General features: G+C 47.1%; 3 protein-coding genes across 3 annotated transcripts; 1 reads left to right on the forward strand and 2 right to left on the reverse strand.

Annotated features, from left to right (window-relative positions):
• Positions 1–216: 216 nt before the first annotated feature.
• On the forward strand, positions 217–3,667 carry N7471_003451 (sporulation-specific 71 family protein; the record flags this gene model as incomplete). Its single annotated transcript, XM_057276171.1, has 3 exons — positions 217–330; positions 388–3,051; positions 3,113–3,667. The coding sequence occupies 3 exons, from the start codon at positions 217–219 to the stop codon at positions 3,665–3,667; spliced, it is 3,333 nt and encodes a 1,110-aa protein (XP_057140809.1).
• A 296-nt stretch (positions 3,668–3,963) lies between these two features.
• Positions 3,964–4,886, reverse strand: N7471_003452 (putative mitochondrial inner membrane protease subunit Imp2; the record flags this gene model as incomplete). Its single annotated transcript, XM_057276172.1, has 2 exons — positions 3,964–4,339; positions 4,444–4,886. The coding sequence occupies 2 exons, from the start codon at positions 4,884–4,886 to the stop codon at positions 3,964–3,966; spliced, it is 819 nt and encodes a 272-aa protein (XP_057140810.1).
• A 608-nt stretch (positions 4,887–5,494) lies between these two features.
• N7471_003453 (macro domain-containing protein) lies at positions 5,495–6,208 on the reverse strand (the record flags this gene model as incomplete). Its single annotated transcript, XM_057276173.1, has 2 exons — positions 5,495–5,546; positions 5,601–6,208. 2 exons carry the CDS (start codon positions 6,206–6,208, stop codon positions 5,495–5,497), a joined length of 660 nt encoding a protein of 219 aa, XP_057140811.1.
• Positions 6,209–13,186: the final 6,978 nt, after the last annotated feature.

The raw sequence follows: 13,186 nt of genomic DNA on the forward strand, positions 1-13,186 counted from the left end.
TGCAAACAGTGTAAACAGTACCAACGCGGTGAAGTGTCAACAACTTTTTTGTATCGTTTGCAGCATTTGCATAAATAGCAACGACGTCATCGAATCGTATTACATCGAGATTGGCGATCGCGCTATGAACTTTACCTGAAGTTCGCGCGTAGGCAATTTGATTGCTCCTCTATGCATGCCCCTTTGGTCCACGAGGCTACTACATAGTATATTGTCATGAGCTCTCCACCGAACCAGGCCAATGGGCCGCAACCAGAAACCGGCCCACGCTCGTCGTACCATGAACATTATCATAGCTTGCAGACTGGCTCATACACAGACCAGCAGCTGGTATGTCTCTGTCTCTCGGGAGTTGAGTTATAGAACTGACCTAGTGTTCCTTGGCAGCGTCATGCTTCTGCCAACCATTTGCATATGACGAACCGGCGATTTTTCGTCGGTCCAATCCCGGAAGGCTGGCTCCAAGGTCATCGCAAGTCCTGGTATAAGTCTCGACTAAAAGTCAGAAACTATACCTCGCAGACCGTCTCGTTCTCTGCGGGCCCCGTTGCGACCCACTACGGCGAACATGGCGATCAGCCCGGCCCATCGTCACCGGATTTGGATGAGGAGGCCGCCCTGGCGCTCACCAACACAAGCACGGAGGCCGCCGAGGAGCAATATGATAGTATCGAGTCAGAGGCACAAGATCAAACTGCAGAAGAGCCCGTGGGGGAACTCAGGACCCTAACCCACCCTGAAGCTGTGGCCAGCGGTGACGATCCCTTACCTGAAGAGGACACAGAGACTATAGAACATAGCGGGGAAGATAACGGAGAAGATAACGGGCGGGATAGCGGAGGGGACAGCGGAGAGGATACAGACAGCACCCCAAAAGCCAGAATAAGGGGGGAATACGATATATACGGCAATGATGTTGCTTCGTCTTCGTTTGTCACCGCCAGAGAAGAGGTCTCCAGCTCTTCAAAGATGGGACAATCAATAGCCACTATACGAGCTAGCAGATTGGAATCGCCTGAGCTGCGACCAAAGTCCCAGGGCTCACATCACACAAATTTGACCGGTCATTCTTCTCCCAGCCCTCTAACCCACAATGCATCCACAAATCCAAGCGAGGCCGATTCAACAACACAGTTGCTTCGAAGCAACTACAAGGACAAAGGGAAGCAGAAAAGCAAGGCATCTGGCGTATCTCGAGCAACGCTTCAACACCACGACCCAGAAGATGAAGATGATACTGGCGAAGATGCCCAAGTCCAACGGAGACTCACTAGGAAGATGGCAAGATTCAACCTGGATGACAACATCAGACACAGGCAACAAAAGATGCGCTCTAAGATTGCAAAGACCCAAGGTACTATCTCTGCCAATCGACCGCGCCGACGAAAAGTGCAAGATGGAGAGATTGTTAAGGCAGAGAAAATGCTGGTCTGCGTGGAGGAGACTATGCAGGACACACTTCCCGCTGATTACACCGAGAACGACAGCCTGCGCATGGAAACACGGACCGTGGACAAATGGAGGGAGTTCCTCGTTGTATGCCGCAAAAGCTCTGTAGAGCATACGCCATTTGCCATTCAGATGTACCGCACTCGTGTAATTCCTGATGTGCAACGTCCGAACAGCAAAACGCCTCCTTATTACGAAGTACGGCTCAATCACAAAAATACCCATGTTAACTTCTATTCCCCCCTCGACAAGACCATAGTTATTTGGTATCCCCGCAAGCGTGGAACCAAAATATTTATCCTTCGTCCAAAGTCTGCGGCGCACTCCGCTGAATGGTTCACTTTCATTCGCCAGGTGCTTGGATGGCGGCGTCCCACCTCACTCCCTATTCACGTCCCTGATCTGGGGGTTTCCCTCATTTTCAAAAATCCCTTCAGCCAGCTCGAGGAAGTACTAAAAGCAGATAATTATGATAGCGAGCACGCTACAGCAGTTGCGGACCGGCAAGCAATCGATAAAAGATTTGCTGCCGCTACCATCATCCGAGGATGCATAGACATGCTCGAAGGCCGTGCCGAGTGGACCGAGGTCTTGAAAGCTTGGTCCAAGACCGAGAAGATGGGACTTGCTTGGAAGCGGTACGACCGACTTGAATGGGTATTTGGAGTCAACGAGGAAAAGATGTATGGGACCATCGCGATGCAATCATCTCACGAGCTTGAGTTACGACCAAGACATCATTACTCTACTACAATTAGGCATCAGAGCATACAGGAGGAGCCTGCTCCGATCGAAGGATTTCTAGTCCGTCTCACATCCCAGAAGGGTGTGCATCAGCGGATGAACAAGATGTTCTTCAAACGGCTGTACTTCTTTACCCAAGATCATTATCTATTTTTCTGTCGGCCAGCCAAGGCACTGCCCCCGCCACCGCCGAAATGTGCTCCCCCAGAAGACGGAAGTGTACCATCTGCCCGTGAAATATTGGATCGAATGCCGCTCTCCTGGGATATCGATCCTTATCCACTTGAAAGTGGCGAGATTCCATGGCTCTCCAGCGGCAATCAGGAATTCGTCAAACGGCACGATGAAGAGGCTTATGCGCACGTGCAGAGGAATGTACACAATATCAGCCAGGCCGATGGATATATCGATATGTGTCGGGTGAAAGAAGTCCGCAATGTCTATCGTGGCAGCTGCCCTGCCGACCCCAACATCCGGGAAGGTCCCTCTGTGGACTTCAACCGGGAACCCAGAGACTCACGACAGGATGATGGAGCAACGCGAGAGTTCGATGACGGTAGGACATTTGAAATGGTTCTCGATAATGGTCTTGTCATTCGGCTCCAGACATATGATGATGCCACACGGGATGAGTGGATCAAACGACTCGATGCGCTTGTGAAGTATTGGCGCATTCGCTGTACAGACGATGCCACGGAACTGCAGGCCGTACGGCAGCGCAATCTCAAGGTTTTGGATATCGACGAAGCTATGGAATCAGTTATCGGGCAGTTCGCGAAGAAGTGGGAAGTAAAGAAAGCTGAGGCATCTCCACACTTACACAACATGTGCTCGCTGTCTGGTTGTCGGACTATCAAGGTGGGTTATCGCAGCATGACATCAGACAAATAAACGCACAACCTACTAACCACATCAACAGATGTCCGGCCACCTCTATCGCAAGCCCCGTCGCCACACCACTTTCTACCAATGCCATGTCATCCTCACAGCAGGCAAGCTGTTAATTTTCCGAAGCACACTGCGAAGGCGAAACGGCACTGAGATTCCACACATTCATCAAGAACTTGAAGCCACTATCGAACTAGAAGATTGCTATATCTATTCTGGTTTGATTACCGAGAACGACTTGCTGTATGCCAATCAGACATTCGACAGCAATAACCCTGGTCTTCATGCTCTGCCACGGGTGTACCTCGATTCAAATGCCTTCACAAGTCGCGATGAGGACACCGCTATCACCTTCGTGGTCTGGCAGCCCTTGAGTAAGAGCTACTTCCGAGCCCAGGAAATAGGGGAGCAAGGCAAAGCCAAACGATCCTTGCGCCATGTGTCCACGCTGGGCAAGCATGGCCGCACTATCGTGTTTAAAGCACGTAGTCGTGTGGAAAAGGACCGTTGGGTGATGAGTATTTCCTCGGAAATCGACCGTCTCCAGGAAGAGAAACGTGAAGATATACGGCTTGTTTCTCTATAATTACTGATTACATTGCTTGCGTTGTCTACATTTCTCGGCCATTCATAATTCCTCTTCTATTGGTATATACCACTTTGCTTTTGACTTTTTTTCGTTCCCGGGAAAATACTCCTTCCACCCACATACGCATAGCACAGCATTTGTTACCCAAAATAGTAATACAATGGTATGCAGAATACATTCCTAATATATGTACAAGTCCCAGTCTAGAACATCATCAGACACGGGAAAATTCAGCTCTATCAACAAATACAAATGGCCAAGATATACTCCAAACCCCATCAATAATCAACTGATCAATTCATAATGGGCTGGTCGAGCTTAACAGCATTTTTCAAAACACGATCCCGTACGTTCTGTCGATACAAATCCACAGCCGCATCATCCGTCGACGCAGAATCCCCCTTATCAGATTCCCAGTCCGTCCACTTCAGCCATCGCATCCGTGGTCCCAGCACCGCAAATACCCGCCCAGTAATCAAACTGAGACTGACAGGCCCGTACGTATTGCTATCCATCGTCTTCCGCGGATCCTCCGCATCACCCTCCAACCAAACATGATTCCAAGGGACGATCTGCGTTTGCCGCAGACATGGCTCGCGAGTCGTGATCCGGTCACCGGGTAAACCGATGATGCGCTTAATAGCGATATGAGACGGGTTCGCAGGGGAGCTATATGTATCGAAGATATTTTGTTAGTATTGGTTGTTGCACTCGATTTCGTAAAAACAAGGTATGAAATATGATAAAATAAAATGCGCATAGAAAAAACCCACCGGAAAGTAACAATCATCCCTCGTTCCAGCTTCCGCTCCTTTTTGAACGGCAGTATAGATCCCCACGGCCACATGTTGACCATCACTATGTCACTTTTTGTTTGCGTTTGCGCATACTCCTCGTTCAGGTATGGTGTCATTGACGGCCCGCGAACCCACATCACTTGCATTACGTGTTCTGGGAAGAAGAGTGCGATCGGGAGCATAGGTGCTACCCAGCGGAGAGTGCGGCATGCTCGTCGGACTGGGTATGGGAGGGCGGAGATGCGTTGGCGGAGGGTTGTGAGGAAATGTGAGATGAAGGGTGTTCGTCTTTGTTTGGAGAGGGTTGGGCCCTGATATGTTATGGGTTCTACAGCTTGGGGCTTTGGCTCTTCGTAGACATGGACTCGGAACCGCGGATTGGGGGTTGGTATTCCTCTTGGCCGTTGTGGTTTCGACATTTTTTGGAGTTGGAGGCGGAGGTCGAGGGGTCGGGGAATTTGCGGGGGCGATTGATTGTGTTGGAGATGGGGTGTTCAGTTCAGTAGTCGAGTTTCATTATGTAGCTTTGATTATCGAGAGAGATTTGCCATTGGGATTGGAGTGAAGTGGTCTCATGCTGGAATAATGATCAAATGCGCGATCTGATAGGGTGTTTGCATTGTTTGCATGCTGCTTTCACCTATGGACGCCTCCCGAGGTCGGGAGTGGGCTGATCTTTGTAGAAGATAGTCCAAAGAAGAAAAGAAGCTGCTTACAGACCTATTTCAACGATAAAAATCGCCCTTGCTGATACAACAACTGTCAAATTATGGATACGAACTGGTCAATATCTCATCTTCGCCTTATGTGCTACTACCAGTATAGAGAAAGAAACACTAAGACTTATGAGGGTGATTTCAAGGTGGCACAAGATTCGCTTTTTAGCTAACGTGATATTACAGAGGGGGAAGATTATGTTTCGTTGAATTCATGTGATGGCGGTCGTGAGTCGTGTCGGGGGTATGTTGGTAGATGCCTCCACTGTGCATGCCAAGTGAGGCGCCCAACATCTTATTGGCATGGCGATTCAAGCGTCGCTGCTCTCGGCCAAGTCCTCCTGCGTGGGAGGGAAATACACTCTACAATCATTGTCAGTGTTTGATCAAGCCGTGTGAGAAATAGGGCAAGCGTACGGAATGAATTCACCATAGGCATTCACATCCTTTTGCTCAAAGTTGCAGAAGATGACACGCTCCAGCTTTCCGGTATTAGGTCCGACGAGGAATTCTCGCACTTCTTTGAGGGCATCTTCGGCGGCGTATCGACTGGGATAACCGTAGACTCCGGTGCTGATAGCGGAAAAGGCAATGCTCTTCATGTCGTTTTCGACTGCCACTTCCAGGCTGCGTCGGTAGCAGGATCGAAGGAGCGCGACGGGGTCCTCTTCCCGTTTGTAGATTGGGCCGACTGTGTGGATCACACGCTTGCAAGGCAGATCGTAGGCGGAAGTGATCTTTGCGTCGCCAGTCTCACATCCATCAAGATCGTAGCATTCTTCAACTAGCTTGGGGCCTGCAGCTCGGTGGATTGCACCGTCCACGCCACCACCTCCGAGGAGAGACTCATTAGCGGCGTTCACAATGCAGTCCACTTGGAGCTTGGTGATGTCATTGCGGATGATAGAGATAGTGTTGTTGAGAGGTTGGGATGGCGGAAATTTTGGGGACCCAGGAAGGAGCTGCTTCGCGCGGTACAGACGCGCTACAGTGGGGATATCAGCCAGGGCCAGAAGTGAAGACATGGTTTAGAAAAATCCAGGTGAGGCTGGGTCCGAGAGGAAATTGAAGAGGAATGGTGTTTACTATGGAAGTATTGGACTGGAAGCTCAAGTGGGGACAGGCCAAGCTCTGCGCACGGGCCACCCGAGGATATGTGGTCACATGACTATGTTTATACATTTCCAGTTTGGAGGATGAAGACTTTGCCAGGGGAGTTGGAAATAAATCGTAGAGAATCGATATTTTGATAGAGAAAATGGTAGGTTTATATATACATGTAGTCTGCTTCAAAACCCATCATCTTGGTGGTGCGAGAGAGAGATCAGCAATGCATAAAGTAATATATATTCACATATGTATGTAGACTCCCTAAATCTCACGTATAAGGCCAAGCACAAGCACAAGAGGGAATAATACCAAACCCAAATGCTTCCTTGTTTCCTTATGAATAATATTATTCTAAAAATTCCTCCATATTCATGCACCATAGGTCTGATAAATACTAAAGCCTTTGCCATAGAACATGACTCGGGTTATGGAGTATATGATATGATACTCATCATCTCTATGCTATGCACTCTATACTCCGCACTCCGCACACCGCACAAGACAGTCTTACCCTATGATTTAGTTTCGACTACAAGTCATCCCGCGGCAATGTACTCCATACGGCAAGCTGCATTGCATTACCGCCTGCACCTAGCCTAAAGAGACGGGCTCCTGTGCCGCTCAACCCTGGGGCCTAGGACTCCTATCATTGGCCCAATAAGACCCGAGGTAGAAAAGGTACGGAATACAACCTCGGGAACTTTATCTGTTATAAATTATAAACTAGTACGGAGTAGACCCGGGAGCCAAACCCGGGATTTGGCATCGACAGTAGTGGAGGGGCCAGTAGGAGACGAATTGATTGGTGCGAGACCTCGGTGGCACATGGTTGACATTTCCTTTGTGGATCATGAAGTTTATCCGGAAGTTTCTTCAAAACAAGAATGGGGGAAAGTGGAACTTAAGCACGGAGTACAAAGTATATATGTGCTATTAACTCCCACAAAACCGTATTGCAAATCCCGAGTCGCACCAACAAACCAGAACTGGAGTAAGCGCGTAAGCACATTGGCTAGACTGCCCAGAACCCCGGCGCCTTGACTACGTTGGGTTTAGGTACAAGCCCGGCTTAGAGTCAAAGACCTGAAGAGATGGTAGGGGATTCAAATTACGGTGTTCATAGGGAATTATTAAGGTGGATTCATGTTTTCTTTGGCCCACCTCTCTCCACCGTGAAGACCCTACCAGACCCTGTCAGAACCTGTCAGATCAGCCGTGGACCACCGTTTTCACGTCAGTGACCCTTTCAACTGGGTATAATATGGATCTGCGGGGACCCAGCCCATGTGTTTTGGTATATTTGACGATTGCCGATCCTTCGGTTATGCTTTTCGATGGCATTTGGTTCAGTTTGGGGGGTTTTCCACTGGTTCATCCAGTCACCTTCCTGTTGAAGCGCCAAAAATAGTATTCAGACAATCTATTGGTCGATTGGGAGGGAAATGAACGGGAAAAAAACCGAAAAACCTTGGAATCATGGCTCCGCTCCCAAAATTACCATGGTACTGGGACCACTCAGGGCGAACCAGTTCTTTCTTTTGGCTTCTATTCCGAAACTCCCATAAAATTACATGGGAACATGGAAACAGGGACCGGGTGGATACGATGGCGTAGGACATTTGAGATCAAAGCGGGAAGGTTTTCCGTACTTTTGTCTGTTTTTTGGGTTCTGGAAGAAACAGGAGGAAAAAAAATATAATAAAACTATGTGGAATTCCAATGTTCATCATGGAAAATGATAAATAACAAGTACGAAATGAAAGCCACAGCGTCCTCTTCAGACGGAACCTCGCAGCTGTCAGATTCAAAATCCTCCAATCATCGGAAAACCTCCTATTTGACGTGTGGTAGCTCAGATTCAAAAAAAACTTTATTAGATGTCACTGGAGTATTCCTATTCGTCCAGGTGGACAAATTAATATGTAAATGGGCTAGGCTTTGTTGCTAATGCATACGTCAAATGTCTTGGGTGCATAACCCACCTGTCAAAGACTCTAATGGGCCATACCTGCAGCTTAGCATGTACAGCCATATCTACTGGGCCCTTGATAGCTTTGAATTTGGACTGGGAAATGATTGGTGCGCTTATATAGAACCTGTTCTCCCCTATTCGGCTATATGTTACTATGGATTTGGAATAATCCCTGATGTTACAAGTCAGGGATTATTAAAAGTACATTCATTTAGCACAAAGCTCATTCTTAAAATTGAGAGATCTACCAATATATCACCTGAGGCCGAAATTTCACATAGAATATACCGCATAGCCTATGTGCCAAGCAACTTCGCTTATTTGAAGCTTTTGGTCCCTCTAACATCCTTGCTAGTACTCTGCGTGACAGCGATAGGGAGTGGAATCCATTACGATCATCATCCACTCTGTCCAATAGAGAACCGTTTGAACCTTCGCCGAGATGTGGCCGAGACAGTCCACTTCGAAATCGATACCGGAAGGATTCCGGTGCATATGATTTATAGCCTACATGTACAACGTATCTCTAGTTATAGTACAAGAATAGTCGGCCGCTTATGTAGCCTCTGTTCTTCACGACGTAAGACTTTAATAATCTGATTTATTTGGACCATGGTATTAGGGATGTTATATGTAAGCACACTTTTCTATGTATAACCTTTGACTTTATTTGCCTCGTCTGGAAATGATGTGGACTACAACAAGCATACGCCCGACGTACATCAATTCTTTCGAAGAACCACTAAACAAGTAAGCTATTGATTCCGCGCACAAGATCTGCCGTGTTGATATGCACATTTGTATGAAAGACTCAAAAACTGCCCCCGAAAGATCGCCGAGATGTCGAGTGCTTTCCAGCACACAATGTTGTATTGCGCCAGTCTCTATTTGGTATGCCAAATGAGATATACGGAGTACGTACAAGGCATGAAGAAATGGCGATCCGCTTAAAATAGACATGTTTGATACTTCGTGATGGATGTACACAGGAAAACGCAGCATTATCTGGGCCCAGAATTGACAACACCCCACACGGCAGCAAACCTCCGTATAAATTCAGCATCTTTGCTTCTCAGCCAGCCGTCTTGGCCTGCAAAAAAAATCAATTTTGCACGCGTATGGTGTACGTATATATCATCGCAAGCACCAGCACAGGCCGAACGGCAGTTAACCCCCGAGATCCGCACAACAAGTAAGTGTAATAAACATACCCTCGTTGCTATAATTAATATGATATTCTGGAAATGGAGCAATGGAAACCACGAGGGACTGTCGCTATCCACTGTGTATCCACCGGCGGATCTTAATTAATCCAAGCCATTTTTCTCATTTCCTCGCGTGGCTGAGTATGGAGTAGATGGAGTGCAATCTCCCAAATCTCTTAACCCAATCTCCGTTGGTTCTCGGCTTCCACCTATTCATGTTTGTGTGGATTAAAGATTTGAGAAGGGTTTGTCAAGGGATTTAGCGTGTGCAATATACATCGTAGATCCATGACTCGGGTCTGTTTTCCGTAGAAGAGTGAGATCGTCGTGAAAATGCTACCAATATATCATATATCATGCACTTTGCGCTCTGCCTAGGCGGTACTATCCGACATTCACTCGGAGATTTCCTAACGCGATCATGGTGGTTCTTTCGGGGTTTGCGCAGATGCCGAACCTGCAATATCAGTGGGGTCGAAGACATTGCTTTTTCCATTGAAGATGGTGTGTGGAGCAGTTAAAACGGCCAGCCCACTTGTAATCTCGTTAATCTCTCAGGAGAACTTTTTGGCTTGAGCTAGCCCTGTATTGGGGCAACTGGCTGGCGCTAAGTACTTAGTCTCTGGGAGAAAAGAAAAGGAAAAAAAGGAGCTTCCAAGAGAAACGCGAAATCCTCCCCGCCGATCGAAGCGGTCTATCTTCCAAGGTTATGGGCTTGGTGGAGTCTGGGAACGGTCCGGCTTGATGTCCCCATTTTTATTTTGTTTTTAGTTGTTATTTTCCCTTTGTCACCGTGGAGATTCTTCCTAAATGTCGGTCTGGTCGGGTATAATCCACATGCGAAGGATAACCGAAATGAGTTAATCCCTGACCTCTTGGCTGGTCAGGGGAGTTTTCCCGTGGATAATGGAAACGTGCAGTCGTTGAACAGCGGAGATCAGTGGCGATTTCCAGAGAGAAGAAAAGAGGAAAAAGAAAAGGAACTATTCATTCTTCCGTCCATAGGATGTCCCATGTTTGAGTTGAGAAAAAAAAAGAACACATATATGACTTCACGGGGGTATATCCAAATCAATATCACAATATCACCGCATAATCGTACCTTTCTATATATATTTCAGAGAGCGGAGCCCTTACCAATAATTCTGTCCGAGCTAGTATCAAAAACAACTTCCAACTTTGGAATATCATAGATCTGACACGTTTCGATGAGGAGTTCGGTCTAATCAGTAACCCAGTAAGACACACTAAGACATCTTGCAGGACATAAGTTCCCGCCATATTGCCCGAATAATGTCCTCTTATCCTCTTCTGGCGCAATACAGCCAAAGAACCCTTGCTAGTTCCACAACCAAGCCCTGTCAACGTTGGTGCCGTTCCTTCGCCGTACGTGCAGATTGACGTTGCAGATTTGGCCTGATTTTTGAGAACAAAAAAACCACATTTTCCCCACCTCAACTCCTCTCCTTGGTCAATTTATAGCTAGGATCGGACCCTCTCTTTCTTCTTGTCTTTATCTTTTGGTCAACTTGCAGCTGTCAACTTACTCTTTTCAGACTAGAGATCGGAGAGATCCCCGGAAGTCTCCACTGGGCGAATTAAACAACCTCCTGAGCCGCCACACTTCGGAGTCTCGGGTGGTGGCATGATTGTTGACGGTTTATTTGGTGTTGGCTGGGTATATTGCCGGAGATTTTACTGTGTACGGCGTAGGGACGTGAACCGTGCTGTGTCTGCATGGATATAATATCCCGGTGAGGGGAATATGTCTTAGGTTCTTTTCGGTGTCAAGTTACTCCGTAGTTGAGTTAGCAGATAACCTTGCAACCGAAGATTCTTAGCTAAATCGATGAACCTGCAATCTTAGATTAGTTACTGCATACTAGTCTTGGATCATAGATCAATGCGATAGTCTTGTGCAATATACTTCGTAGATACTCGCTCGCACCCCCTTTTATGGATGATACCAGTTTGGGGGAGTTCATCATATGTTGTGTCGGAGAAAAAAATGATAGTCCATGGTCGATGCGCACTAAGATTGGGATCGGATCTTAAACTCTTGCCAACTTGAGCAAAATAAGTTGTCGCTCATCTCCTTGCGGTAGGATTCATTGATCGTCTAGTTATCGCATGTTCTCCACAATTGTTCGGGAAAAAAAATAATATAGCGTGCTAAAAACATTTCTGTGATTGTGTTTGTCAGACGTGACTCAGGGGAGAAACGGTTCTAACGGTTTGTCGATCACCTTACGCTGAGATCATGTCTCCAGTTGTCTCCAATTATTTTGCGAAATCATTTCTCTTCTTCTTCTAGGCAATGATTTTCACCTTTACTAGCGGTTGTATCGTAAAGTGAAAATAAAAAGAATGAAATAGAAAGAGGCGCCAAGGATCGGCATCTTCTCCAACTGGAGATAGCTTGATGTGGGCGTCAAATCTCTTCGAGGACTCATATTATTGGCCACTGGAGGTGAATTTCCGGTGCATTTGCGGCCATCTCTTCAAATATCTCCTCAAATATCTCCTCAAATAGGGCGAGGGGGCGTTACAGACACGTCAATATCTTCATTGCCGAAAGCCACTTTTCAGGGATTTTTCTTCTTTTCCACTAGATGGTTGAATCGCGCTATATTTGAATACAACATACCTCCTCAAGACCAGTGATATTCTCAGTGGGACACGACCCCGTAAAAAAAAAAAACCACTGCCAAGGCGTCGTAATTCATCCTGCACTCCTAGTTGCCGTAAAAAGGCAACCAGGATAGACTCCATTAAAAACTGGTGGGTTTTTTCCCGTATTAAAACAACCGGGTCAATTGCAGAAATTATACTTCGATCGTGTATGATTCATCATTACTGCGACCGGGCTAGTGCGACCAGTTGCGATTCTGATAGTTCAGATCAGAAGGCGCCGAAACATCGCGGGGAAATCCGGTGCCCCTGATGAATGCCCCAGGCACCCTTGGTTTGTCGTATGATGTACAGAGTACTCCGTACAATAGTTAGTACAATATACAAATGTAACTATGGATTTCAGCCTCAGATCTATTGTGATCAGTCTCATCAGGGTTCAGCATTGCGATATTCTTACTTGCGCCTTGTCCCTCTCAACACCCCATTATCGTGCATGTGGAGAATCTCCATCGCAGAGAGATCTTTACTGCATTCATGTTCGGCAGATAGAAGTGACCTACCGTGCATGCACTAAATCTCCAGTGCGCACGGAATGCATCGCAGAGTGGCTGAAATCGTTAGATCCGGCTGGTGCATTGGGCTCTCGAGATGCAGCGACTACTCTGTAGATCGATTCCACGCAGCGGTTGATTTCGGACCCGTCAACAAGTGCATTGTGCGATTATGCGATTATACGCCGCATGCTCATTCTTAGAGCAAACACCGGGCCACTGCATGAGCTGATTCCTGTGCACTGGAAATCAAATATATATCAGACTCGGGGTTTGCTCTTGCTTATATGCAGGTAAAGATATCACAAATGCCTTGTAGGCTGATCGAGGCTATTTCCATCAGGCGTACTCCGTACATTGTAGAGCCATGGTACAGCCAGCCAAAAACCGTCGCAGATCTACACATTATTAGATGTTTCGAAGATCTTAAGGCGATTGCCTTTCACCGTTTTTGGATTTTCGTCTTTTAGACCTTGGGCCGACCGTTGAACGATACGATGTATATCGTACATCATTATGGGTCGCCCCCTT

The sequence above is a fragment of the Penicillium samsonianum genome (genome assembly GCF_028829775.1).
Source record: "Penicillium samsonianum strain IBT 33392 chromosome Unknown utg000002l_segment0_segment0, whole genome shotgun sequence".
NCBI classification, from domain to species: Eukaryota; Fungi; Ascomycota; class Eurotiomycetes; order Eurotiales; family Aspergillaceae; genus Penicillium; species Penicillium samsonianum.